Raw genomic sequence first — 26,307 nt, 5'->3', positions numbered from 1 at the left:
AGACTGAAGGGCCTCCCTCGGTTTTTTGCATTGGATCTTTCTGTTGCAAGGTGTTTTACTGAAAGCCTGAGCTGTCGGAACGTTCTTGTCTTTGAATGATGTTTGGCATCGTGAGGTTTTAGACGAGAAAAAATTGAAATCAGATCTTTTATTTAACTTGCAATTGTTGTAATGGATGCCAGACTTATAAAATAACCAGGCTGGGTTGCATGAAGGTGCAGCTTGGCTCATTGATTCCCTCTCACCCCTAGGTTGCCCCAGCGGAAGGCTTCTCTGACCTTGCCATGCAAGTTATGACCTCTCCGTCCAAGAATTACATATTGTCTGTGATCACGGTCGGCATCTGTGTACTCTTCCTGATCGGCCTGATGTGTGGACGCATCACCAAGCGGGTGACAAGAGAGCTCAAGGACAGGTAGAGCCTGCATTGCCTGCTGAAGAAATGCCTGCCCAGTGCCCAGTTTTGTACAGCCCTCCTCTGTATAGTCTACCCACCCCCTCTTGTGAGAGGAGAATAAAAAAGAAAAAAAAAAAAATTAGAACAGCAGCAGGTGTTGGCTCAGTTTTCCCATCCTGGATCTCATCCACAGCATCTTCATCCTATGAAAGTTTATGTGCAACATTGGCAGCCCAGCCAGCAGCTTTTGTTATCCCTTTGTTAGCAGACTCTCGTTTACCTGCCTGTAGACAAGTCTCTGTTGTACTGTTGGAACTGCCTTCACTCTCCAGATCAGACTGATACGACCTGCAGCTCAAGCAGTTTTTAAGTAAATTTTTAAAGGAAGACATATTATCTGCGTACCAACTATATGATTTAGGTAACGGTTCGTACTGAAATATAATCCTCCTCTGTGGCTGGGTGAAATTGAGGCAGGAAAGTAAAGGGTAAATTGCATCTCACACCACAGTTGGCCTTGTTTTGGACATCTTGCTCATCTTGTGTAAAGCATCTTCAGAGCGTAGTCTGGGACAACCTAAGGACGCCAGCCCTGGTGTCCTCTCCTAGTGAATATCCTGCTTTTGTTGCTGTGGATTTTTTTGGCTGAAAAGATGTCCTCCCTTTCTTCCTCTGCCGCTCGCAAGATAGAATAAAGTACCGACCAGGATTAAGTACTCACGTGAGCTGTACAACTTCAGTAGATTAAAGACACGGTGTGGACACGAGGCTGTAGAGCCTGTCAGTAGTGTGCAGTGCTGCTGTCAGCGGGCAGGAGGTGCCCGGATCGGTTACTTGGTCAATGTTCTTATTAGTGACGATGCGGTGACATTTGAACACTCCTTTTCTGCTGCTAAGCTGTTACCCTTCCCCACTGACTTCCTACAGGTGGTATCGACACCCTGGCAATACAGTGCTTTGTCAGTGATGCAGAATGCAGCTGAATGCACGACGTACCCGCTCTGTCAGTTACGTGTGGGCTAGCACAGTAGTTTGGTTTGTAACTGGCCTCCATCTTTTGAGTTGTAGCACTGTTTTTAGTTTTGTCACAGCTACGGTCGATAGGGATAGCAGCTGGTGTTCCCTGGGATGCAGGGTGCAGGTGCTGGTCCTGCAAGTCCAGGAAGGGAAGAGAATGGTATTGCGTGAAAGGCAGAAGTGTCAGCACATGCACGTCGGTGCTCGGGAAAGAAGGTGTTCTGGAAAAGCTGCACCCGTTGTGGCCGTCATCTTTGTTTCTCAAGTGCTAGAGGTAGAAGTGGGAAGCCACGTGCTGCGGTGTCAGAACCTGAGGAGATAGGTTTCCCCACCAATCTCAGCCTAGAAGTGACTGCACGAGAGCCAGCGTGTACAGTAGGATGTATTTTGTCAGCCTTCTCGATGTGCTCACCTGTGTGTGCTGCAGTAAAAATCATGTGCCTGACCCTGTCCAGCTTAGGCTGATGCTTGAACCGTGACTTTATTTTCCCTCTTAGCGTGCTGCTAGGTAAGATCTGACATTTCCAGGTCTCTGCCTTATTCTCTAGAGTAACGAGAGAGACGGCTTTGAGGCATCCTGGAACGTGGACCAGCAGATTCCCATGATGCTGCATGTACAGAATGGCAGATGCAAAATACTGCAATGGCTTTTGCTGCCTCTGAAGTGCTAGAAAGCTGTACCATGTGAAAGCCTTGTGCAAACGTTCCTTCATCCCGCTCTGAGGATGGACAGCAAGTGGCTGGTGATGCAGGTGATCTCTGCCGGCGAGCCCTTCTGTCTCTGAGCATTCCGAGCACAAGGCAGATGCTGAAGGAAGTCTGAGCAATGAAGATTCAGTAGAGATCCAGTGCGTGCTGGGTACGAGTGAGGTTGTTAGGTAGGACAGAAATTAAACCCACATTTCCTCCCCCCCTTTTCCCCGGTGCTGACGGAGCTAAAATAGCCCTCTGTAAACGTGACCTGGAACAGAGAAGGAACGCTCCATCACGACTCTTGAGGCAGCACAGGAGTGTAACGCCTCAAATGTTGATTTGGCAATTACAGATTGTTTCGTGTGACAGCTTGGGAGCTACCATTACTGCGGCAGAGATGGGTGTGTTCACAGCTGCAGGGAAGAGAAGGGGAATCGTGTGCAGTCTTGCTTGCGTGGCGCAAGCCCTGCTTCTTGAGCATCCATTGGGCACAAGGAAATCGCTGTTGGGGCTTTTTTAACCTCTTGTGACTTCTGAAAAGGCATTTTGTAACCTGGTTAGATTGAAAAGCCTAATGAAGACGGTTTATTGTCTAGAAGTAGCATCTTCCACTAAATTCCAAATGAATGGCGTTGCGGTGAAAGTCGTAGGTTTGTAGCTATAGCTCTGAATGTAAACCATGTTCCACTGTGAAGGTAACTTCTGTACGTTCTGGGTTGGTTTTTTTTTATTTTTATTTTTTTGCTTCGTAACGTGGAGAAGATTGACTTAGAGGATGATCCACGCTTCCTGCGTTCTTGCTGGTTTTGGAGGCGGTGCGCTGATGTGCTTTGTGACACTTGAGAATCGTGAGAGCCCGCAGTGCTGGGGGCAGAGGCAGACGCTGACCACATCTCTGCGTGTTTCCTTCCAGCGTCCTTTGTCGCTATCAATTTGTAAAGGTGTGACTCTGGACAGTGGGTTCAGGCCTTTGTATCAGTAAGCGTTACACTCTGTGTTTTATCATCAGGCTTCCTGACGCTGCTGATGACCAATTTTCCTTTTTGCTAGAAATGTACCCGGTCTCAGTCTTGAGATGTTCTCCTCCTCCTCACCTGTACCTAAAAATCTAAGAGTTCTCAAAAGCACAGAAACCCCAAAAGTACTCTTCCAAAAATAACCTGCTTTGCCTGTTGCCAGCACAACACCTTGCCCACGAGTTTTCCATTGCAGGATAGGAGACAAATGGTGGTAAGAACCTCTGCTGCCTCCTTGAATTCAAGGAAGCCTGTTGTGATTGGGTGGAAAGTACTTAGAACTAAAAAGCATCAGTGGGGATGGCTGCATTCTGCAGAATGCCGTGTGAATCTTTTGTCCTTATTGCAAAAGCACGTTCAGAGCTTGCTCTTGGTGTGGGGATGCCCGTGCTGCTAGGAAGGTACAGGCAGGGGAGGTGGCTGGTAACGAGCAAGGTGTGTGGCTCTTTCTAATTAGCAGGTTGTGTTTCCTGACTGTGCTGGGAGGATGTGGGCAGCTCCAGCTAGCTTGTTAGCGTTCATTCTTGCTGACCTTAAGAAATAACCTTATTTATTGCTCGCCTAGTGGGTCTAACCAAGTCCTTTTGCTGAGTTCCAGCACTGTCTCCTCCTGCCTTGCTTCCGCCCTTCAGGCTGTTGCATGACTGACGTGGCTAGGGATGGTGTTTCTGGCATTTGAAGTGATGCCCATCTCTGTCTGCCTCGCCGGAGAGGGCTGAGGAAGCCCGAGCAAAATGCAAAAACCGTTCTGCTCCAAAAGAACCCGCAGGGAGCGTGTGGAATGGCGGTGACAGAGGGGATGGGATAGGGCAGCAGCACTAGGACAGAAGTATATCATGGGGGGAGAAAAGCGGTAGGGCGGAGATGGCTTGCATCTGATGACGTTGTAGAGGAGGAAGCGTGCTCCGGGCGGGATGGTGGCTTCTGTTCAAACGCAGCTCCATGTTTTGTTGGCGGTGCTGCAGGGGTGACGCAGACACACACAGCAGACACCCATGGTTGTGCGGGGCCGGCAGCCCTCCCCAGCAGTGTGAAACACACCCAGCGACCTCTCCTTGTGCAGCCGAGGCTGTTTGAACTTAAGTCTTTTTTTTCTTTTTTTTAAATGTGACATTAACAAGACTTTTTTTTTTCTCTTTTTGTAAATTGTTTTCCTTTCTGTGTATAAAATCCTGGCCGTTTCTCGTTTGTTTTTTTTTTTTTTTTACATGTTCATGCTGTGTAATTTTGAGATGTTACTGAGATTCTGAACATAATGTGCATTTTTTTTTTCTGTACAGATGAAATGGGAGAATTTAATAAAAAGAGTCTGCAGGTTTTTACTTGTTGTGTTCACATTTATTTTTGACTCTTGCCTTCCAGCCGCCCCGTAGATGTTCTCAACCCCTTACTCCAACGGGCCGCGTCCCCTTTAAGGAAAACTCCTTAGGGGCGTGGCGATGCCGCGGGGGGGCGTGGCTAACAATACTCCCGCCTCCTTGACCAATGCAGGCCTGCGATTGGCTGTGATGCGGCACGCAGGGCGGCTGTCGCGCTGCCGCCCGCCTGCCGTAAAGCGCGGAAGGTCAGTCCGGCCTCCCGCCGCCAGGTGAGCCGCTGCCCGGCCCGGTTTCCCGACCCTGCCCCGCTCCGGAGCGGCCTCCCCCGGCCCTCTCGCCGTCCCCTCGTCCTCCCGGGCCCGGCCGCTCCGTGCTGTCTCTGGGGATCCGCGGATAAGCGGGGTTCCAGCCGCAGGCAGCGGCCTGAGGCGCTGCGCGGTGCCGGCGCGGCCTGTCCCGCCCGGCTCTCCTTGCTCAGGTGGAGGGCCGCCCGCGGCAGCGCGGAGCTTACCCGTGTCCCTCGGTGTTACCCGTGTCCCTCGGTGAAGGGCTGCTCGGTGCCCGCACCTCAGGCGTTGTGAGGGGCTGCGGGGCGGGCTGCCTGCTGCCACAGCAGGAGCCTTCTCACTTTTCCGTTCACCTCTTCTTCGCTACCTCCCGTCGAGCCCAAGGCACGCCCGCTGTGCGATCGTTCGCTCCTCAGCTTCCCGTGTCCACTCGTGCGATGCTGAGCGCTGCCAGCCGCGTGTAACGAGGTGTTCCGTAACGCGATTCTCGTCCCTTCCCTCCCAGAAGGAGCGGTGTCTGCTCGCAGCGGTGCCGGCAGGGAGCGGCCGGGATGTTCCTGCGGCTGCTGGCCGACGTGCGGTGGCGTGGGGCTGACCCGAAGTGGAGGAGCGTGGCCTGCTGCCGGAGCGCCTCCGGGACGGCGGAATCCCACCCCGTCCCCCTGCCGGCGCAGGCCCAGGTGGTCATCTGCGGGGGTGGGATCACGGGCACCTCGGTGGCCTATCACCTAGCCAAGCTGGGTTGGAAGGATGTCGTCTTGCTCGAGCAGGGCAGGTAAGGATTTTTGGTAAGGGGAATGAAAAAACAGAACTTTGTGCACAGCAGTGTATGCTGTAATGTGTAATTTCTGCCTCGCTTGGCGTTGGAGCCGTGGAGCAGGCTGATATTTAATGACACTGGCTGCTGCTTCACAAGCACAAGAATCCCTGCCCTTCCCCCCATTTCTGCCTTCACCTTGGCTCCTGCCCTCTCATCAGGAGCAGGGGGTGAGCGGTAGGTTTCTCAACTGACCTCTAGAGATGCAGGATATATATTCTTCATCTGTAGACTCCCAGCAATGAGTATTGAAGGTACTTGCATGTAGGCATGGGAGATGATGGGGTTGGCAAAGTTGCTTGCGTTTTTTGTACATGCACACATATGAATTCAGAGGAGATTTAGATTTGCCTCCTGCCTGTCTGCACAAATCCAAGCTGCAGAAGTCAGAACAGCTGATGCTGTTGCTCTGCAAGGAGCATTTTTCTGCTAGATGTGGCCCAAGAGATGCAACTGAACTAAACTAGTAGATAGCACCAAGGCTGTCTGTGGTTTACTTGTAGGTAATCAAGCAAAATGCAACGTGGCTTGGAAGGATGGAGCATTTTAACATATCTAAAAATCTGTGTAGATCATCCCATCCCTGCTGTCCGTCTCCAGAAGCAGGAGGTGGTCAATACCACAAAGCATTGCACCACCACCACAGCTCAAAAGAGATCGCAGGAGATGTGGAGGTTATAGGTAGACATGACCAAGCTGTCTCCCTGTAAGCTTGGGTTGGGTTGTGTGCTTCGTCTGTCGCAGGGTTTAGTGCCTGTCTGTGAAACAGCTAGGTGTGCGTTATAGTTTGGCTGAATGTAAGTTAGGGGAACACTTTGTGAACTCCTCGGTGAGTTGAATCTGAAGCTCGTGGCAGGGTGCAATAGATCTTGCTGGAAATTTACCGTTCCTGTTGTGTAGGTTTCTGTTTTGGAAATTGACTCCTGGTATTTTCACGAGGCAATCTGGGGGCAGAGCAGCACTGAGGCTTTTGGGATTTGAAGTGTCTGTTGCTGTAGCACCTGCGGGTGCTGGCCTGAGGTGGCTTCCCTCAGCTCAGAGCTGCCCACATGATGCTGCCTTCAAGAACACGGCTGTGACTCCATGACTTCGTGTGCCTGGGATGCAGTCAGTGTCAGGTGCTTTCCCAAAGAGAAGAAATTCTGAGATTTGGGAGCTCAGCCCATGTGTGTGCTCAAAATAAAATAATAAAAAAAAAAAGACTGTTGCATTAGTAGAAATACCTTACAATTAACGTTATGGTAAGCACAGTTAAAATCCACGTGCTGGCTGTTTGTGGCTGAGGAGGGATGTAGCAAAAAGAATACCTTCCACAGCTGATCCCTGTGCTGAACTTCTGTGAGAGAGTGGGTACGCTAAGCCAAAAGTGGTCTTGTCCAAAGCAGGGCTGCCTTAGCAGCAGGAAAGGTGGCCTAAAAACACGGCAGTAAATTATGCAATAAATGCTTAAATGTGTCTGTCTTGGCTTTGCCTGTCTGCGCTGCAGAGAGTGTTAACAGATCTTCCTTCTATGCAAGCACTTGACGAAGTTCCTAGCCGGGCAGTGGTTTAAGGGCAGGATTAAAAAGGGGAAGGAGCTTTGTGCTTCTGTCTCTGGCAGCTAACAGGGAGTGATTCTTCCTGTAAGCTGCAAAGACTGAGAAATCCGCGTTAACTTTCCTCCGAGGGAAGTGCTGCTTTGGAGGTAAACCCCTCAGGTAGGCAGGTTGACTGAGCATAAGATAATATTTTTCAAGTGCTTTCTTTGAAAGGTGCCAACGCTCAGGTCGAGTTAAAGAGAAGTTAATTTGGAACAGAATGCGTTCTCAAAAGTGCATCATTTACCTTAGAGCTTTTGAGTTTCTCACGTGTAGCAGACCTGTCCTGAGGGGTAAAACAGGCACTGTTCCCTGTTTGTAACGGTGTGTAGCTTGCAAGGTCAACAAAGAGGAGGTGCTTTTGGTCTGGTGTGCTTGGGGAGCCTTTCTGCAGCACGTGCTCGCCTCTCTGCCTGCCTGCCAGCTGGACGAGGCCATCCCTGTGGCTTCTCTTGCAGATTGGCTGCAGGTACCACGCGCTTCTGTGCGGGCATCGTGAGCACGGCCCGGCCCGTGGCCATCGAGCTGAAGATGGCAGACTACTCCAACAAGCTGTACCAGCAGCTGGAGCAAGAGACGGGAGTGCAAACAGGTACCAAAAGTGTAAGCATTGAGTAACTGAGTAACCTTTGGGAGGTTGGGTCAGTGAAGTCATGCTCTGATGTCTTAATTGGTGGCAGTTCCTGTTCAAAAAATGAGGCATTTGGGCTGAGTCTGGATGCAAAACAAAAAAAAAACGTAATCAGAAGAGTGGGAGGAAGGTATCAGATGGGCAAGCAGGAGGCAGGCTGCCTGCAGAGAGCAGTCGTTCTTCCTCTCATCTGTAACTTGGACAAACACAGGTGAATTTTCACAAGGACACTAAAAAGGGATCAGAGCAAAGGACCCATTTTCTGCAGCAGTTCCCTTCTCAGAGAGGCAGGCAGGTTAACAAGCTCCAAAGCGCAGGCAAAGCGAGATGTTTTACTGTAGTCTCAGCCTGGAAATGTGTTGAAATTCTCCCTTTCCTTCCAAAATGCTGGGGCACGTATCTGGCGTGAAGAACTGAAAGTTCTCTGCTGACGAGGGCTTGCGATGCGTGTCACGCTCGACACGCGTCAATAGCCATGTGTGTGATCAAGGTTCGTATTGAGCTGCTGCAGGTGGTCGAATCACAGCACGTCTGCTTCTGGTTGTTGAGCTTTTGTTCTTCTGCATAGCTATCAGATGACGTGCTCACATCTTTGGCAGTAACCCCTCTTCTCTCTTAATAGATCCCATGTGTGGAGTTTTGAGTAACTGTAGAACGAAGGAGAGTTAGAGCACGGCTCAGGATTGAAGCTTTTTGCCTTTTGCGATGGCTAACCGAGCAGTGTTTCAGGTTCCGTAGGGCCTGGGATGCTCTGACTCTCAAGCAGTGGAAGCAGCGGGTCTGAAATTAAAAAGGAATTGGAGATCCCGCCCAAATCTGACTCGACTTTGGTGATTGTCGTAGGGTACGTGAAGACAGGCTCTGTTTCCCTGGCTCAGACTCAGGATCGGCTGATCTCCCTGAAGCGCATTGCTTCGTCTCTGAAGTACGTATGAGCGGGAAGCAGCTCCGACGGCGCGCGGGCGTCGGTTCTGCCCTGGGACTGATTGCCCTGTGTTCTGTGGCAGCGTGTCGGGGATCCCCTGCGAAATCATCGGCCCGAAGCGAGTGGCGCAGCTCCACCCGCTCATCAACATCCACGACCTCGTGGGCGCCATGTACGTGCCGGACGACGCGCTCGTGCTGTCTGCCAACGTGAGTCTGGCGCTGGCGACGGCTGCCTCACGGAACGGTGCGTCTCAATTCCATTCTTTCATCAAAGAAAACCATGTTCCGCACCCGGGCGTCCCCGTAAGCACCGAAGACCAAAAGTTGGTTGTTTCTGTGAGGTTCCTGTTCTTGAAAATCCGTTTTGTTGCTGCCAGGCTGAATGTTTTTTTTTTTTTCCCATCCTGAATGTGTTTTGTCAGGAGCGCGGTCCTTCGTAGGACCCGGATCAAAATTAGACATGGGAGGAGTTTGAAGGATCTGAAGTGCAAAAATAGAACCGTCTCCGTGTGGAATATTTCACTGGGCACATGTGCTTTGGCAGGAGGTTTGGAAGTGAAGCAGGAAACGTTGCTGGCGGGGCACCTTGGCACACGGTCTGAAAGTGGGGCAGAGGTTAGGCTGGAGGATGGAGGGGAGGCTCACTGAGGATTCGAGCCCCTCAGGCTGGGAGAAGTGATTTAGGAAGGCACCTCTCTTAGTTTCTCTCGGTCTTGCTCTGTTCTGCGCGCTGCTAATTGATTTTTTCTTCCCACAAAACAACTGATTCTTCCATAGAAGAAGTGATCTTGCATCCAAAGCAACGGGCTTTGTTGCAAACAGAACTATAATTGAAAGCAACCCGTAGCTGGGCTCTTCTTGCAGCTTGTCCGTCCGAGGGTCAGGTTGTCACGTGGGAAAGAACAGCGTAACTCGTCATCAACTCAGTAATGAAATTGTATGCGTGCTGCTCTTCAGATAGCAGCATTTCACTTGGGCCAAGCGCAGGCGTTCTGTCTGAAAGGAAAAAGGAGCTTTTAAGTGGAGCTGAAGTGTTGAGCGTTGGCAGCCTGACACGGTGGCTGACTTTCTTATGTCCTCTGCAGGGGTCCAGATCCACGAGCGGACGAGTGTCAGTCATGTCTCAGTGCAGAAGGGTCGTGTGACCGGAGTTGAGACCGACAGGGGACACATTAAATGCCAGTACTTTGTCAACTGTGCTGGCCAGGTTGGATTATTAAGTGTTTTCTTAATTTCTTAAATGTTTTCTCTGTTATCGGAGCAGACCAAAGTTGTGTTATTCAGCCTTTCTGGCACGGAGAATTCTGCTTTCTGCCTCAGTGAGAGCGAAGTCTCGCTGCTCTTCTCCCTCCCTCAGGCATCCACGTGCAATAAGTCACTTTATTTGTTCTTTTTGCTCTGTATCGTTGCTTCTCTGCTGTGAAAATCCATCCAACAATTGCTGTCACCCTCGCAGTGCCAGCACCCGAATGGTGGCTGCTCCTAGAAGCTGAGCCTGGCGTTGGCTGTGGCCTACAAATCTTCTTTTGCTTTTGTGTTTTAAGTTGACTTGTCCTCGTCCAGGTCTGGCTTTTCCAAGTGTTACATCAGAAACACAAATACAGTCTTTGGCCTAGATAGTTTAAATCCTAAGAAAACAGGAAAAAAAATGTATTTGTTTAGGGCTTAGGGAGTGAAATCACATCTTATTTGGCCCTTGATGAAAGCCAGCCCACAGAGGTAATCTGTTTGCCTGTGCCTTTTTTATTAGAGGTTGTTTCCTTCTTTTACATTCTAACATGCACTTCTTTTTTTTTCTCCAATTTCAGTGGGCCTATGAGTTGGGGCACTCTGGGGAGGAACCAGTCAATATCCCACTCCATGCCTGTGAGCACTTCTACCTCCTGACGCATCCTTTGAAGGAGCCTCTGGCAAACAACGTCCCGAGTAAGGGTTCTTCACTTTATCAGAGAATCACATCTGCCTTCCCCAGGTGGCGTATATAATGCCAAAATGGCCAACTAAGGGCTGTCAGGTCTCAGTTCAGCTGGAAGTGGGACGTACTTGCTGGCCAAATTGCTCTGAATATCCTATTTCCGTGGTAATGTGTATCATAGAGACACCAAGGTTGGAAGGTGGGAAAGACTGCTGGAAAGCTTTTGCTGCACAAACCGATTTTCAGAGTTTGTCAGCTGAGCGGGTTTATGACCTCAGGTCTAGCTTGCCTGGCTGCTGTGTCTAAAGAAACGTGGATTGTTGCATTTGTGGGCTGCAGGGGGTGCTAGCCTTGCCGCTATGTTTTCCTTGCAGGCTGCTGTCCCCAAATGGCCCATCTATTCCTTTCCTCCAACTGAAGCTAAGGCTTTACAATGGCATTTGCATGTCTATGAGCTGTAGGGGCAACCCAAGCGCTTGAGGTAATTGCTCCTCCCCCACCTTCTGGCTTTTGGATCTCTTAAGTAAAAGCCCTTGTGTTTGAAAAGTGGTAGGAAAGTAGGAAGCTTTGCTTATTTCCTCTCAGCCGTTAGTAATTTCTGCTTCGGGTGAGTAATATCTGTTTTCTCCAGGGAATTCGACTCTCTGACCGGACGGTCTGGAGTAATAAAAATTACATATTCACAGCTTTTTTGTACGTGGGGAAAAAAGTTGCTATGAGACATGTCAGGTGGAGTTTCATAAGTGCTTCAAGTGGATGCTACCACTAGAGGAAACGATCCTGACCTGGCTGCCTGCTCTCACCCCCTCACCCTGCCCACCTTCATTATGCCAGTGGCCTGCAGCCAAGTGCATCAGTGGCTCCTATGCATTAAAAATAACTGTTGCTAATACACAAGGAAGAAGGGGGGGAGGGCAGGACTTCTCCTGGTGGTGTGTCTGGTCCTGGGTGCGGTTCCAGTGGAACTGAGCCAGTGTAAGAGTGTGTCATCCCTTGCCACAAGGGATGCCTGGTGCTGTCCTTCTGCTGGCTCTGGTGCTCCTTGGATTCAGCTGTTTTGTTGCACTGCCCAGAAGTTAACCTGCATGGTCATGGTGGGAATTAGCACTGGTTTAGTAACCTAAACCTGCTCATGGAGCGGTCATGTGAGAATCACAAGTGGTGTGGAAATATGAGTTTGGGAGACTGAAACTGTTCCTTCTCCTGGCTGTGGGCTGCTAGCTGTGCCCAGCCTAGCACCAGACCCCGCCGGTGGGGTTTGCCACGGATGGCCAGAGGTAGCTGTCCCGCCTCTCAGTTCCCTCCCCACCTCTTTTCTTTCCTCTGCAGCTGTTGTGGACCCTGATGGCAGGATCTACATCCGCAACTGGCAGGGTGGCATCCTCTCGGGGGGCTTTGAGAAAAACCCCAAACCTCTTTTCACGGAGGGACGGAACCAGCTGGAGATCCATAACCTTCAGGAAGACTGGGATCATTTTGGTATGTGGTGGGGGACAGAGTCCTGCAGCAACAAAGCACGTGGCTTTGACAGAGGGCAGACTTGGCAGCACTGACTGCCAAGTGTATTTCCAGTGCAGGAAGTTTGCTTTGTGGACAGAAGCTGATAGTGTTGCTTCCCAGACATCATTCCACACTGACAGTGTTGTGGTTTATTGCTTTCCACTCACGCTGTCTTTCTCCTCCCATATTGCTTACTTGTGTTTTTATGTTCTGGATGTACTTTTGACACGGAGGGTTCTTTGTGTGGGAAGGAATATATAACATGGAGTCCCCTTTTTCCCCCAGCTTTTATGCCTCCTAACTTTGTGTGTGCCATCTCATCTTCAGTTCCCCTTTCATTTTAGGGAACCAATTTTGGCTTTTGTTGGAGCCCTTTGCTTCCCTGTGGATGCCTCTGCCTGTGACCCCAGACACAACTAGTCTTGGGCTGGTGTCTTTCTGCAGTGCTAGTGTGTTCTTTCAACTACTCCCCACGTTGCACTGGTTTCTTTTAGTTTTGTATCTGAGAGATGATGATAACATAAGCCATTCAAACTGCAGGGTGGTGGGTTAGAGCCAGGGTTGTCTGCAGTTTTGTGCTGGCATGGGCTAAAAGTTAGAGATGTGCAGACGGCTGCAGACTTGCTTGAAACACTGGCTTCACTGATGAGTGGTCTGCACCCACTTCCTCTTTGGTTTTCTAGTTACTGCTAAAATGAGAATGCATTGCTTGCTGGCACCCACAAATTGCCTGAGTTTCAGAACCAACTGCATGCCACGTTGCAGCATGACCCTTTCATCAGTTCAAACAGACTGAGCAGTTGAATAGAGTCAGAGCTTACTCAGCCAATATTTGATCCTTTCCTAGGGCAGCAGTTCCTGTGGTTTGAGCTCTTGCATTACTGCTTTGATCTCTTTGCTTGGAACACCTTTTGATTTTTAAAATACTCTGTACAGTTGCTTAAATGTTGGGTGTAAGTACAAATCTAAAACCGATCCCTCTTTTTATCAATAAGAAAAAAAGTCTATAATGACAGGCTCTCCCTCTGGAATTGCAGTGCGTGAGAGAGGGAAGAAAAGGAGCAGGTCACAAAGATCTTTTCTGTCTGTGGTTTCTTAGGTAATGTGAAATCTGAAGATGTTGGTGTTTGTCTGTAAAGCTGAGGAGTGTTACTAGTGCGGAATTCTGAGGACGTCATTTCACCGTACCAAGTGATGGGCTTTGAACTGATCTTGGCATCCTGTTGGTTCTGGGCAGGCATCAGAAGTCAAAGCAAAAGATAAGAGTTGTTAGGCAGGGAGCAGAAAACAAAGTCATTATGCGGCTCTAAATCCTTGGCTTGCCAGATAAGAGGTGCTGTTCTGGGCCTCTTATCTCCAGAGAGCGTCATATTACTGGAGAAGAGCTGGTGGGAGAGGGGGCAGAGGCTGAGCATGGGTTGGAGCAGCTTCCAGGGGAGAGACTGAGCGGGTAAGGAAAAGAGAAAGGACCAAAGGGAGATGAGCAGTGAGTGGTCTAGGGAAGCCTGAATGGGATGGAGAGGCGAGGTGGGGATCGCCTGTGCACTTTCTCTTCTGCAGTGGCACCTGGAGGCCATAAAGAATGTTAATTGAGTGTGAGTTTTGAAACAAAAGGAGGGGATTCCTCGTACCACAAGTACGAAATGTGTGGAACTGCTTGCCAGCATGGGCTAGGTGTTTTCAGAAGTTGTGGGGAGATGGTCAAAAAAAAGAGATCAATGAAGGGTTACTATTTAGTAAATATCACTTACCTGTCAGTAAATGTTAGTTTTGTTTAGTAAACACTGTTCAGCATTTAGTAAATATTATCTTTGTGTTTAGTAAACACCGGTTTGGATGAAGGGAAAGCTTACCAGACTTTTAGGAAATGCTCTTAGCTGCAGGTAAGTGTAGGCTGGCAAGACATGTGAGGCAGATGTCATAGAGGCTCGCCTCTTTTTGTTACTCTCTAGGCATCTATTGCTTTCCCTAACAAAACTAAACACATTTCCACTGTGGAAAACAGCGCTGACCTCTTGGTCTGAATCAGTATGGCTGCTTGTATGCTGTGCTGCATGATCTGCTTTGAGCAGTTAAATTAGGTCTTCTATTCTGCCAGTGCAATCCAGCAGGTGCCCTGTTCATCCTGCCTGTGTGTTGGAAGGAGAGCTGTGTCCTGTTCAGGTAGCAGTGTGCCCTCCAGCATGCTGGCCAGTCTGACAGCGAAGCAGCTGAAGTGCTTTGAGATGGGAGGCTGTGACTTCTTGTCTTTTTGTCTGTCTTGGCTCCTAGAACCGCTTCTGAGCGCCCTTCTGCGCAGGATGCCCAACTTGGAGGCCCTGCAGATCATGCAGCTGGTGAACTGCCCGGAATCCTTCACACCTGACATGCGGTGCATCATGGGCGAGTCGCCCACGGTGCGGGGCTACTTCGTCCTGGCTGGAATGAACTCAGCTGGGATCTCATATGGTGGGGGAGCAGGCAAGTAAGTGGTTTCTCACTATTACGTGTGTAAGTAAGGTTTGAACTAAGAAAAAAAGACTGCTCCAATGTCAGTGTTTGTCACATTCCCTCTGCTGCCAGAAGAGGACGCTTTAGTCTCCATCTTGAGGGATGGAGAGAGGAGCAGTGCTGCGTTCTGGTGATGTTCTGTGTGTATCCCAGTCTGTGCTGGCCTCTCCTGTCCTGCACACCTCTCTCCAGGCACCACGTTCCAGTGGTCAGCATCCTGCTGGGGATCGAGCGAGCTCCCTGAGCTAACCAGCCCACATTTTGATCTCCCAGGAGGAGATAAAGGCTCAGCAAAGCACTTACTCCTTTGTCTTCTGTACTCCACAATACCCTTTTAACTTATTATTTGGCTGAAACCATGAGCGTTTTCCAGTTGACACAGCGGTTAATTTCTCTGAAAACAGAGTGAATCTAAAGCAGACAGAGCATCCATATGTGATGCCAGGTGTCACCAGCACAGCTAAAGACTGTCCTCCGCCAGTGAGCTGGAGATGTAATCATCTCCCAGTACCTTCCAGTTCCTGTGTTAATGCAAATACTTTGACAGGCATATAAGTGTGAACCCGGCAGCAAACTTGCTTGCGAAATGATCATCGCTTCCTCTGATTGCCATTTGGGTTTTGGCAACCCAGCATCCCTTCTGCTGTACAGCCTTCTTAACAAGCTGCTCGTTTTTCATGGCTCCTGCTAATATCTGTGTTTTTCCTCTAGTTTCTCTCCATTGTCTAATAATTTAACTCACCAAGGGAAGGAAATCACCACGTTTCTTTGCTATAGTGTAATACAGAGAATCTTTGCAGTGAGGTTCTCTAAGAATAAAAATCACTTCTGAAGGTAAAAACCAGTTTTCCATTTGCTGCTACGGCCTGAAGCTAAGCAGATTAGCTAAGGTAGCTTCTAATAATCACTCTCAAACCCTTTGTTTTTCTGTTTACTGGCTGTGAACAGATCCTCCAGCTCTGCTTTTGTCTGAGCTGCCTTTGTCCTTTAGCTCTGGAGCACGCCTTGCTCCCTCACTGCTAGGAGTGTGGCTAAACATAAGCTGGCTGGTACCTGGTGCTGAAGTGAACGCTGTCACTGATGGTTTGTGGCTGAGCACTGATAAATGACAAAGCAGTCAGCCTGCAAACTCCAGCCTGAACGTACCCAGCACTCCTTTGTGTAGTGCAGCCTGAGGACTTGACACTGTCAGCCAAGCTACCTGCCCTGTCTGGCTCTGTTTACCATGTTTCCTTAACTTCCTGCCGCCCTGTATTTTTCATCCTAGTGGGAAATGAATAGTGTGGAGAGCTGATGGATGGGTTTTCTAAAGGAGAAGTCTTCTGGATTCTGCTGGTGTTCACAATTCCGTTTTAGTTCTGTTCTCTCCCAGCTGCCAGATATTCTCGCATCCGAGTTGCCTTGCTTCTAACTTTGAAGCTAGGCTCTTTCTCCGCTGGTTCATTTCTTGGTCTTTCTTTACTGCTTCCATCAGGTACCTGGCAGAGTGGATGGTAAATGGCTATCCATCAGAAAACGTCTGGCCTCTGGATTTGAAGCGTTTCGGCACCCTTCAGAGCAGCCGCACCTTCCTCCGCCACCGTGTGATGGAAGTGATGCGTAAGTGAGGTCTCTGCGTTCAGAGCTTGCCAGGGCACGCAGTCATTTGCTCTTTGCTACACCCTCTGTCCTCTGTCCCCACTCCGAGAGCCGTTTTCCTTCCTGCTGGCCTCCCCCGGGACAAAAGCAGGAATGCATTTCCCAGAGGGAGGGGAAGGATGGCCGCTTTGTGTTAGCGGCGTTCTTACTAACCCTTCTGGAAGAGATGCTGTTGGTAGGCTGCTCCTTCCTATCTCTGCGCTTTGCCTCCGCTCTGGGGAAGTTTGTGCATATCTGAGTAGGACTCCAGCCTAATAAAACACTACCAAGGTCTGTGCTGGAAATGATGGGGGTAGGTCAGACAACGTTGTAACGTTCTGTTACAGTCACTGCTGGCCTTGGAATATGTGATCCGGTTGTTTTACGTCATTCAGGAAGTCTTGATAAACATTCTGCTTTCTCCTGCACAAGTTGCTGATAAATGCCTTGCGGAGTAGAGTTCGGGTGTCATTTTTCCTGTCTAAAGCCATACTTAGTTTCCTCCTGTTGCTGAATGATCTGTCCCGAGATCATGTGGACCTGTCCCTTTGTAAGTTTCCGACAGAAGCATGATGTACATTAAAAGTTGCAAAAAAGAAGGAAAAAGACTTGAACACCAAGTCTGAGCTAAAGATGTGTTCAGGTGAAAGCAGGGAAGTTGGGTCAAGTGCTTAGCTCAGTTCCGTTCAGGAAATGAAAACGTTGTGCTTTGACCTTCCTTCCACTAAAATCAGGTTGTATTCTTGCCATTATTCTGCAGCTGCTTTCCAGTCTTGATCTCCATTCTGATAGCTACAGAATTACTCCAGTTTTTACAAGATCAGTGCTGTATTCGACTTTTCTGGTGTTAGGTTCCCCTATAACCCATTCTGCCCTCTACCCACTCTTTCAGTAGTGCCGATACCAGGTAACGTCACTAAAATCATTAGCTGTGAGGCACAGCCAATGGAATTATTCAGTGAGAAACACTAGGCTATCTCAGCTTCAATTTTAAGTAATTTATAACCTAAGGAGAAACTTAACATTCGTAAAGAAATATTTAAATGTCCTTCAGCTGTACTCCCTACTGGTAACCAGGGAGGATTGCAGAATCATAGAATGGTTTGGGTTGGAAGGGACCTTTAAGATCATCTCGTTCCAACCCCCTGCTATAGGCAGGGACACCTCCCCTAGACCAGGCTGCTCACAGCCCCACCCAGCCTGGCCTTGAGCGCTTCCATGGAGGGGGCATCCACGAGGATGCTTGTTTTCTTAAAAAGGATATTAGATATTGGCTGAGAAGGTATAGGAGAGATTTGGAAAAGCTTCAGTGATTAGAAAAGGCTGAGCTGCCGATATTTAAGAAGGTGAATTCGATGATTCTCCCGCTGTTAGTGCTGTCAGAATGAAGAGTGTCTGATAGGGCATGCTGTCAGGGAGGAATTGTGCATCGTTAATGTCAGTCAGTGTGACTTCATGGAGAGGGGAGAGTTTTTGGTCAGCTCTATCGACAGCATTGTCATGAGGCCACAGGTACCTACAAACACAAAGTGTTCTGTGCAGATGTCAGGAGACCATGGGTATCTCCTAATGCGCTCTGTGCAAATATCGTTCTGATTTTGCATAGCTCCAAATGGATCAAAACAGATTTTCCCCTCTCCAAAAATGAAAGAGGAAAGCCAGAACTGTTTTGAGAGAGCTTCCTTGTCGGTTCGGGTATCAGAACCACGCTCATCCGGAGGAAAATCCTAGCTACAAGTCACCGCTTTACCTAACGGTGCTTCTCATTGCAGCCCTCATGTGTGACCTGAAAGTTCCCCGCTGGGACTTCCAGACCGGCAGGCAGCTGCGCACCTCCCCGCTGTACGACCGCCTGGACGCCCAGGGGGCCAGGTGGATGGAGAAGCACGGCTTTGAGAGAGTCAAATACTTCGTCCCACCTGGGAAAGGTGAGGTGGTGTTTTCCTCTGCCTGGTGCGTCTCGACCGGTCTGCGTTCGATCTTAATCCGTTCACCAACTGCCGCTTCGATTCTCCTTTGCGTTAGATCTGCTGGATTTGGACCAGAGCAAAACCTTCTACAAACCGGACTGGTTTGATATCGTGGGTTCAGAAGTCAAGTGCTGCAAGGAAGCGGTGTGTGTGATCGACATGTCGTCTTTCACCAAGTTTGAGATAAGCGTAAGTAGCGAGGGAGTGACGCCCCTGGGAAGGGCGGCCTGCTGTTGGCGATAGGTGGGGGGGGGATGGCCAAACTCCCAGTGTTCAGCACTTTTTGCCTGTTGGGTCCCAGTCCAGAGAGGTGCCAGCTTAGTCTATGAATAGGACTTGACCTGTGGTGCTTTGTCACCATTGCATCTTGGTAATCTTGAGGCATCGGTGTCGCTATCAGCGTGAGTTGGAAGAATTTGGGGCAGCACCTTGACGCGCTCTTCAGCTGCCCCAGTGAGCTGGTGTTGCTCGGACAGCTCGTCTGGCTTTGTCTGACTCATTTCATGTAGTCCACAGGAGACCAGGCGCTGCAGAGCCTGCAGTATCTCTTCTCCAACGACCTGGATGTGCCGGTCGGGCACGTCGTGCATACCGGCATGCTGAATGAGAACGGAGGGTATGAGAACGACTGCAGCATAGCACGCTTGAGCAAACGCAGGTGGGTACACGTCTCCACCACCAGCATTTGGTGACAGTGCCTTTAAGGGCCTCTCAGTGAAGGCCGCAAACCCCGCTCCCACTCCTCAGAAAGAAAAAGGAAAGCTCTGTGCTGCACTCCTTCCTAATGCAGTGCCTCAAATGAGAGCATGGATTTACCCGTAGTGGGGGAAACAGGCCCTTTTTGTGACTGCAGATATAGGAGCAGATTTTGACCAAACGTTAGGCTTCAGGTGCTCGGTTTCTCAATTGAAAGACAAATTTGTTTTCAGCATGTCTGTTCCAGTCGTTAGCTTATTGCTTAAGTGTTCAGACAAACAGTGGTCGCTTATTGACTCCTTCTCCTTGGGATTCCCTGCTGAAGTGGCTCCTTTTTGATTATTTCTGCTTGCCTTGCTGTATGGTTACTCTAATTCTCAGCACGGTGCACTCTCATGTGGGTTTTTTTCCGGGCTCTCTGATGCAAGCTGACACGATCACAGGATCTCATCCTTAGATGCAGCAACTTGAGCTCTCTTTGGCATTTAATTAAAAAAAAAAAAACCCTTCTAATGTTTAAAAACTTTTTTATGGGTATGTCTCAGCTGAGCATTGGTTTTATTTCCCTGGACCATTTTCTGTGCGTGCTCTCATTGTGTTGATGTGAAAGCAATCTTCTCTACTGCTCTTCTAATTAGAAGCTGCTTTTCTTCCTCTTCCTCTATTTGCATTCATGTATTGTTTAAAAGCATTGTCTGCCTCTGCATGAAACTGGTTAACCACATTTGCAGATATTATCTCTGTCAGTAATGCACTTCAGCTCACAATCTGCATGAAAGAGACTAGCTTGTTTCCACATATCAAATAGAGTTCTGTTTATGGGCACTGTTAATAAGAACCACCATTGTGTCAGGAGGGACTTGCTGAAACAAGACATTGCTTTGAGAACGGAGCACTCTTCTGCTGTCAGACGACACGGAATCACTGCTCTTGAAGAGCTGCAAATACTGTCTGCAAAACGACTGACTTCCGAGCTGCCACGCAGACTTGCTGTAGAACTGCCTGCGTTCCATTTCTGGAGCTTCTGCTGCCTTCTTGTCACCAGAGTGCTGCTGCTGCTCGCAGGCGGAAATTTCCCGTCGTAACAGATGCGATGGCGTTGATCCAGAGCCGTTAACTGTGGTTTTACTAAACCAGCGTGCTGGGTCTTGTGTTATCGTGGAAGCTGTTGAGTGGCTCCAGTGGTTGTTGGGCGTAGAATGATCTGAGTCATCTCGTGGCTGTCAGGATTCATTGTTCCTTGGTTTCACTTTTTCTTTTCCAGCTTCTTTATGATCTCCCCTACTGACCAGCAAGTCCATTGCTGGGCCTGGCTGAAGAACCGTTTGCCTGAAGATAGCAACTTGACCATAGAAGATGTGACCTGGAAGTACACGGGTAATCGCTGAAAGCAGACCTTGTTGCACGGCCTGAAGTCACAAATGGTGTCTTATGTTTGTTACGGTGTCTGTGGAGTGGTGGCTGGGTCTCTTTTCCAAATGGCCGGGTGAAACTGATGGTCACACTCTTCCTTCTGGCAAGCCATGAGCTGGGAGACAGCTTTGGTCTCCTGTGCCCTGTCAGGAGAGTCTAATGTACCTATTCTTAAAGTAAACTTTACCACCTTCCATGGTGTGAGCTACACAACTTCCCAAAGAGAAATAGAAATCAGTGCATGCACGTATGCAACACCGAGTAAGACCTCTTCAGTTTTGTCCTAACGATGTTACCTTCCTCTCCTTAGCTCTCAACCTGATAGGCCCCCGCGCTGTGGATGTCTTGTCAGAGTTGTCCTATGCCCCAATGACCCCAGAACACTTTCCTTCTTTCTTCTGCAAGGTGAGTGACCGTGCTTCCCTCCTCCTCACCCTGCTTGGTTTTCTGAAGCGTGCCTGCTACTTCTGTGCTCTCAGTGGTTAGAGGTGAATTTGGATTTACCTGCAGAGTTATTGCAGTAGCCGTGCTATGCTGGTCATGTCCTCATTGGGCTCACTTTGCTGCCTGCTTTTCTTTGGATTGTGCTTGCTGAATATATAGGTGAAAATGAATTTGTTTTCAGTATCCCACTCGCTGTAGGCTTGGTACCACTTGGTGCCTTGGCATGTGTCACGTAACCTGTTCCGAAACCATCAGTCAGGGGCAGCTGGGGTTGGTGACTCTGGAGTCGTTGTCACGTTAAAGGGCTGAGCAGGTAGCTGCTGCTAACTCCTCCAGAGTGTGAAGCACGAGCCTTTGTTCCAATCCAATTCCAAGGCCTACCACCAAGTGCCATGAAGGGATCCAGATTTCTGGGTAATGTTTGGATAATTGCTGTCCGGATTTTTAGATTCAGTTCTTCAGAATTGCGTGCTGGTGGCCAACGACTGGGCCCACGTGCTGTGCATTTTGTGTCACTGTGTTCCTTCTGGGTCTCTGTGCTGTGCTCCAGTTTGGATGTTTTCACCCCCTCTGATTCTGCAGGAGATGAGCGTGGGCTACGCTAACGGCATCCGTGTGATGAGTATCACTCACACAGGAGAACCTGGCTTCATGCTTTATATTCCCATAGAGGTAAGAGTACGCTGTAGCCTCAGCTAATTAAAACAGTTGCTCACACGCATAATCAGTAACGGTTTTTCCATGTTGACTCAGGGTAATGAGGAGTGCACTGTGGGAAAGGTGCCTGCAGGGCACAAGGGGAGTTTCCTGCTGTGTGTAGCATCCCAGCAGCCGGGCAGGGAGCAGTAACGTCGCGGTGGTGTGTCAGATGCTGTCCCTCTTTCCCGGCGTTTGTCTGCAGCTCTGTGCTTCACCCTTCCTTTGCAGTACGCCCTCCACGTGTACAACGAGGTGATGAACATGGGGCAGAAGTATGGGATCCGGAACGCCGGTTATTACGCGCTCCGCAGCCTGCGGATCGAGAAGTTTTTTGCCTTCTGGGGCCAGGATCTGGACGCCTTTACCACTCCTATGGAGTGCGGCCGTGAGTTCCAGGTCAAGCTGGAAAAGGTAGAGTGGAAAACTGCAGTCGCTTCCTGCAGCAGGGCCCACCACTGCAGTGGTGCCATCCAAGAGGGTAGACGGATCGATTTTTGATGGAGCTGTGAGGGCATGACTGTAACCCGTGTTCTTATGCTTTGTAAAGGTGCTAAAAATATCAAAAATATTCCGTCTTCCTCTTTCCTGGGCAGCATTCCCAGTGAGCTGGGTAGCATCCCGTGTAGCTCAGTGTAGTCACTGCTGCGTATCTTACAGTGCTGGTGTTTCTCCCAGCTCCTTTCCCAGTCTGATGAAGCGGAAGCCACCCCCTGCCCCACATGGCTTTCCACGGAGCTGAAAGCATAGGAGGATAGACAGCAGGGACGGGAGCTCTCTGTTTTTACTGAAACATAACCCGTGGTGGAGCTGTATCCCGCTTGTATGTGGTGGCAGGTGCCATCTCTATCCATTGCTTGTTTTCATCTTTCTCACATCTTTGCATGAGCCAAACCAAATGCTTGTATCAGTTCAGAGAGCACGCACCGATCGTGGGGACCAAGTTCAGGTGGTTTGTAGAACACAGTCAACTTCTGGGAGCAGAAAAACGATGCAAACTGGAGTTGTGAAATGCCTTTCGCTGCGCTGAAAGCTAGAACGAGTTCTTGAAGGGCCCATTTCACAGATGGCTTTGTATTTGTTAATGCATTTAGCATCCGCAACGGTGAATGTGACAGCTTCTGTCTGAGCTGGGCTTCCTGAGCGCAGAAGCAGCCTGCTCTGGTGGAGTGTGGCTTTCTGTGTTTAAAACTCAGCGGCTGCCGCAGTTCCCGCTCCTTCAATCAGCCGAGGCTTCCTTTTTTTCCCCAGGGGATGGAGTTTGTTGGCCAGGAAGCGCTGCTGGAACAGAAGCAGCACGGGGTATACAAGCGCTTCACCATGTTCATTCTCGAGGACCACGACACAGATATGGACCTCTGGCCCTGGTGGGGAGAACCCATCTTCCGCAACGGCCGCTACGTGGGCAAGACCACGAGCAGCGCCTACAGCTACACCCTGGAGCGCCACGTCTGCCTGGGCTTCGTGCAGCACTTGGACGAGAAGACGGGCGAGCAGCTGGTGGTGACCACTGACTTCATCAACCAGGGCGAGTACGAGATCGACATCGCTGGGCAGCGCTTCCAGGCCAAAGCCAAGCTCTACCCCTTCAGCTCCCTCTTCGCGCAGCGTCGCCGCAAGGATGAGGTGGAACTGAGCGGCTACCAGAGGGAGTAGTGCCGGCCGGACCCGCTCCTTTTCCCAAGCTGGAATCTTTGGCCACCATCTTCCAGTCCCCTCTCCGCGCCCCATGCGTTTCTTTCTTTTTCCTTTATTGTCTTGCAACTTTTAAACTTTTTTCTGGTGTGTTCCATTTTGTACGTTTTAAACCTTTCGTTTTCAAGCTTTCCGAACCCTGTCTCCCTCCCTCCCTCAGCCCTTTGCTTGCCGGGCTCCCCCCGTGTCTCCGCAGATGAAGCGCAGTGCTGACCGTGCACCCAGAATCCTATGGGAGCATTGTGGTGGGAAGCCCGTGCAGGAGCGAACATCCCTGTAGCCCCGTGGTGATGGGAAGGGCTCGGGGGAGCTCCTGAGCACCGCACCCTTTCTCTCTCTGCCAGTGCGAGGCACGGGACTGCAGGTATTTGCTCCGCTCCGCTCTCACCTTGGCTGAGCGCTGTGACTTTGCCTGGCTCCACCAAACCACTTTGCAGCGGGGTGGGTGCATCCATGCACGCAGCAATACAGCGACCAGCTACCTCACCGGCACCGCGCCGAGCGGGCAGGCGCCGGCACGGCACGGCCTGTCCGGCGTTGGTCCATCATTTTCCCTGCCAGGGAGCCCAGTAGGTTTAACCATCGCGTCGTGGGGATGGCAGGAGTGCTGGTAAGTCCTTTGTCGTCGCTGTTTGGGTTGGATTTATTTTTTTGCGTGGGGTCTGTGAAGTCAAAAGGCCAACGCAAGTGTTGGTCTTCAGTTATATTTGTAGGAATCCTGTATAGGTAGGTGATGCTTATTGTCTGTCCATCCGTAACACTCTCTGTATATATAATTGAAGACCGACACGTGTTTCAATTCTGTAAAGGACTGGGGCTGGTTGTTTTCTATTAGCAGAAATACCGATGTCTAACGAGGACGGATGTCAGTGTTTAATGACAGCAGCTCTGCTGGAACGCTGCTTCTGTTTCAGCCACACCATGTACAGTCTCTTTGTGAATATTCCTTCGCTCCCCCTCGTTTACATGACTCGACCAAGCCTGGCTGCCAGGTTCATGCAGCGAACACAAGTTTCTTACAAACCTGTGTTAGTTTGGGGAACGTAAGGAGAAGCAGGGGGTGCCAAGCTGTATCGCACAGGTCCACATCTTCTCATTGCAAGAACATCTGAAGGCAAAGCTGCTCTTTGTTTCCTGGGAGGAGGTGGTTGGATGCTCCTTTTCCCCCTGGCACCCACGCACTCCCCATGCTGCTCCTGCTCCCCTCGATGCCAGCATCCCCTGGAGTTGAAGCACAGCACGGTGCAGCCCTGGGGAACCCTTGGCAGTTTGGAACTTGTAGGGGCGTTTTGCAGTGAAGCGGTGAACATCACTAGCGTACATGGGAGCTCTAAACCTTGGCGAGCTCCTGTTTTGTTTCCTGCTACTTCGGTCGCTTCAGGCTGTGCCTTCGGTTGAGTCCTTGGTCGGCCAGTTTGTGATTGAGACGCTCTGAGCGTGCAGAAGGACCACGACGAGGGTGGAAGGGAAAACCCTTTACACCTTACAAACAGGTGGCCAGAGCGAGTCCCCCCGTTCAGGGAGCTATGGAAGCTGTGAAACTTAGAAGTGGAATTTTGTGTTGACTCTTCCATACCAAAAGTAGAGAGAGCAGCCCTGCATCACGCCAGCGGAGGGGGGAGAGCTCTGCCAGGGCTGGGGCTCGGGGCCGGGCGCTTTGGCACCTTCTCCTGCTTTCCCTGCTACGAGTTCTGGTTCTTTGGGATCTGAAGCTGTGGGCTGCCCCTCGCTGTGTCCGTGCCTGACCTCCCATGCTCTCCTAGTCTTTGAGAGGCTGCTGAAGCGGCGGGTGCTGGAGAAAGGACTTCATTGTTCATGCTTAATGACCTGGGGATAAGAGAAAGCCGGCTGTCTAGAAGTGGTGTTTTCTGTTTCACGAGGGTGTGTTGCAGTGATTTTCACATCTGTCTTTGCCAGCCTTCATTTCTTCCTCGTGTCTCTCTGTCTGGATGTGCTGTTCCTTGCTGCTGCAGCTTCCTCCTACTATTCTGGTGAGGAGGAGGGGCCGTGTGATACCTCTCTGCAGCTCCAGCTCGTGCTGTAAGCCTGGGTTGTTTCTGTAAGCCTCCTGCTGCTGTGCCCCCTCCCATCCCCCGGCACAGGGCTTCCTTGGGCTGATGTCCTGGGCTTCCATGGAGCTCCAGGTGGTGGCTGCTGGGGAAGATGCAGCGCTGAGGCTAACCCAGCACACTGTCACCAAAGCGCTTACATTTAGAGGGGAAAAAAAAAAATCTACGACAAACAACTGCTCTGCTCAGCTGGAAAGGAAACCCATTGCTTACAAGGGCAGGATTCTTGTTTTAGAACAGACCACGTGGCTGCTGATAAAGCCCAGCAAAAACGTCGTCGCCTTCGATGTTGTCTTCCCAACTGGTTTCATTGGAACACTTGGGCAGCTCGATTCTCGCCCGTGTCGGCAATCTTAAAGCATGTCCTGCTTTAATCTTCCTGAAGTGGCTGCTGGGGCTGGGGCTGGGTTTCTTTACCCCCCCGTGTAAGACACGACACGGCGGAAAAGGGAGTGGTGCCATCAGCCGTGCAGGAAGAGCAGGCAGCATTTCTCCTCGCACTTGAACCACGCTGGCTGTCGTGCTCAGAGCCCTCAGTGGGAGCAGCCCCGAGCGTTCCAAGGCAGGAAAGGAGCCTGGAGGTGTCGGTCAGCTCCTCCCGGGCGAGGTGACCGCGCTCTGTGCTCCCACCGCGTGCATCTTCAGCCTGCTCGCCCCAAGCCCCTCTCGCTTCTCGCAGCCTCCCAAGCCATTTTCAAGAGCTGCAAGGGCTTCCAGAAGGGTTCTACGGCAGAAGTGTCAGGAACAAGTGCAGCTTGAGGCTGTGAAAGCGTTCCCTAGTGCCTTACGCGGTGGAAGCGGTGGGGGTGGGCAGAGCATCTCGCTGTCCCCCCGCAGGGTCTCGGCAGGAGGACGTGGGCAGCTCCAAGCTCGCCTCCGAGCTCGGAGGGGCTGAGGAGATGCAGCGCTGCCCGGCCCGGCCGTGGAGGACACGGCTCCTTCCTAGGCCCGCCAACAGGGCCGAGCTGGCTGCTCTCCGCTGGGCCGTTGCGTGTGCTGTATTTAGGCCGCGCTTTACGTCATTTCATATTTTGGTTGGCTTGAATGTTGCTAGGTTTGTATATTAATAAAGAGGTGTTTTAACTACTCCCGCATCGGGCGGTTTGTTGTGCGAGAGCCTG

General features: G+C 50.4%; 2 protein-coding genes across 9 annotated transcripts in view; both read left to right on the top strand.

The window, feature by feature from the left end:
• GLG1 (golgi glycoprotein 1) overlaps positions 1 to 4,445 on the top strand; it is a 61,573-nt gene extending 57,128 nt beyond the window's left edge. For all 7 annotated transcript variants that reach the window (XM_021408330.1, XM_021408333.1, XM_021408334.1 and 4 more), the window contains exon 26: positions 252 to 4,445. In XM_021408330.1, coding sequence (XP_021264005.1) covers positions 252 to 419 — 168 coding nt within the window. In that variant the 3' untranslated portion in view covers positions 420 to 4,445. The remainder of the gene's footprint in view (positions 1 to 251) is intronic.
• Positions 4,588 to 26,272, top strand: PDPR (pyruvate dehydrogenase phosphatase regulatory subunit). 2 transcript variants are annotated; one of them, XM_021408339.1, is made up of 18 exons: positions 4,588 to 4,711; positions 5,235 to 5,504; positions 7,582 to 7,715; positions 8,598 to 8,679; positions 8,762 to 8,925; positions 9,767 to 9,888; positions 10,490 to 10,607; positions 11,926 to 12,075; positions 14,368 to 14,560; positions 16,061 to 16,185; positions 17,976 to 18,131; positions 18,229 to 18,362; positions 18,683 to 18,831; positions 20,134 to 20,246; positions 20,593 to 20,687; positions 21,309 to 21,398; positions 21,654 to 21,836; positions 22,674 to 26,272. In XM_021408339.1, the coding sequence occupies exons 1-18, from the start codon at positions 4,632 to 4,634 to the stop codon at positions 23,076 to 23,078; spliced, it is 2,763 nt and encodes a 920-aa protein (XP_021264014.1). In that variant the 5' UTR covers positions 4,588 to 4,631; the 3' UTR covers positions 23,079 to 26,272. The 2 variants fall into 2 exon arrangements, with proteins under 2 accessions (XP_021264014.1, XP_021264015.1); XM_021408340.1 differs by lacking the exons at positions 4,588 to 4,711; positions 5,235 to 5,504; positions 7,582 to 7,715; ... (3 more) ...; positions 10,490 to 10,607; positions 11,926 to 12,075 and having other exon boundaries at positions 14,423 to 14,556.

Source organism: Numida meleagris, chromosome 10 (assembly GCF_002078875.1).
Source record: "Numida meleagris isolate 19003 breed g44 Domestic line chromosome 10, NumMel1.0, whole genome shotgun sequence".
Classification (NCBI taxonomy): Eukaryota; Metazoa; Chordata; class Aves; order Galliformes; family Numididae; genus Numida; species Numida meleagris.
Note: the sequence above shows the minus strand (reverse complement) of the source record. Positions and strands in the feature narration are given on the sequence as shown.

What these genes read in the sequence shown, in the direction of transcription:
- PDPR (XM_021408339.1), top strand. Translation starts at nt 4,632, where the DNA reads ATGCGGCACGCAGGGCGGCTGTCGCGCTGCCGCCCGCCTGCCGTAAAG. An exon ending in TCTGGCAAACAACGTCCCGA is followed by an intron (nt 10,608 to 11,925) that starts GTAAGGGTTCTT and finishes TTTCCTCTGCAG; the next exon opens with CTGTTGTGGACCCTGATGGC. An exon ending in CTTCGTCCCACCTGGGAAAG is followed by an intron (nt 18,132 to 18,228) that starts GTGAGGTGGTGT and finishes CCTTTGCGTTAG; the next exon opens with ATCTGCTGGATTTGGACCAG.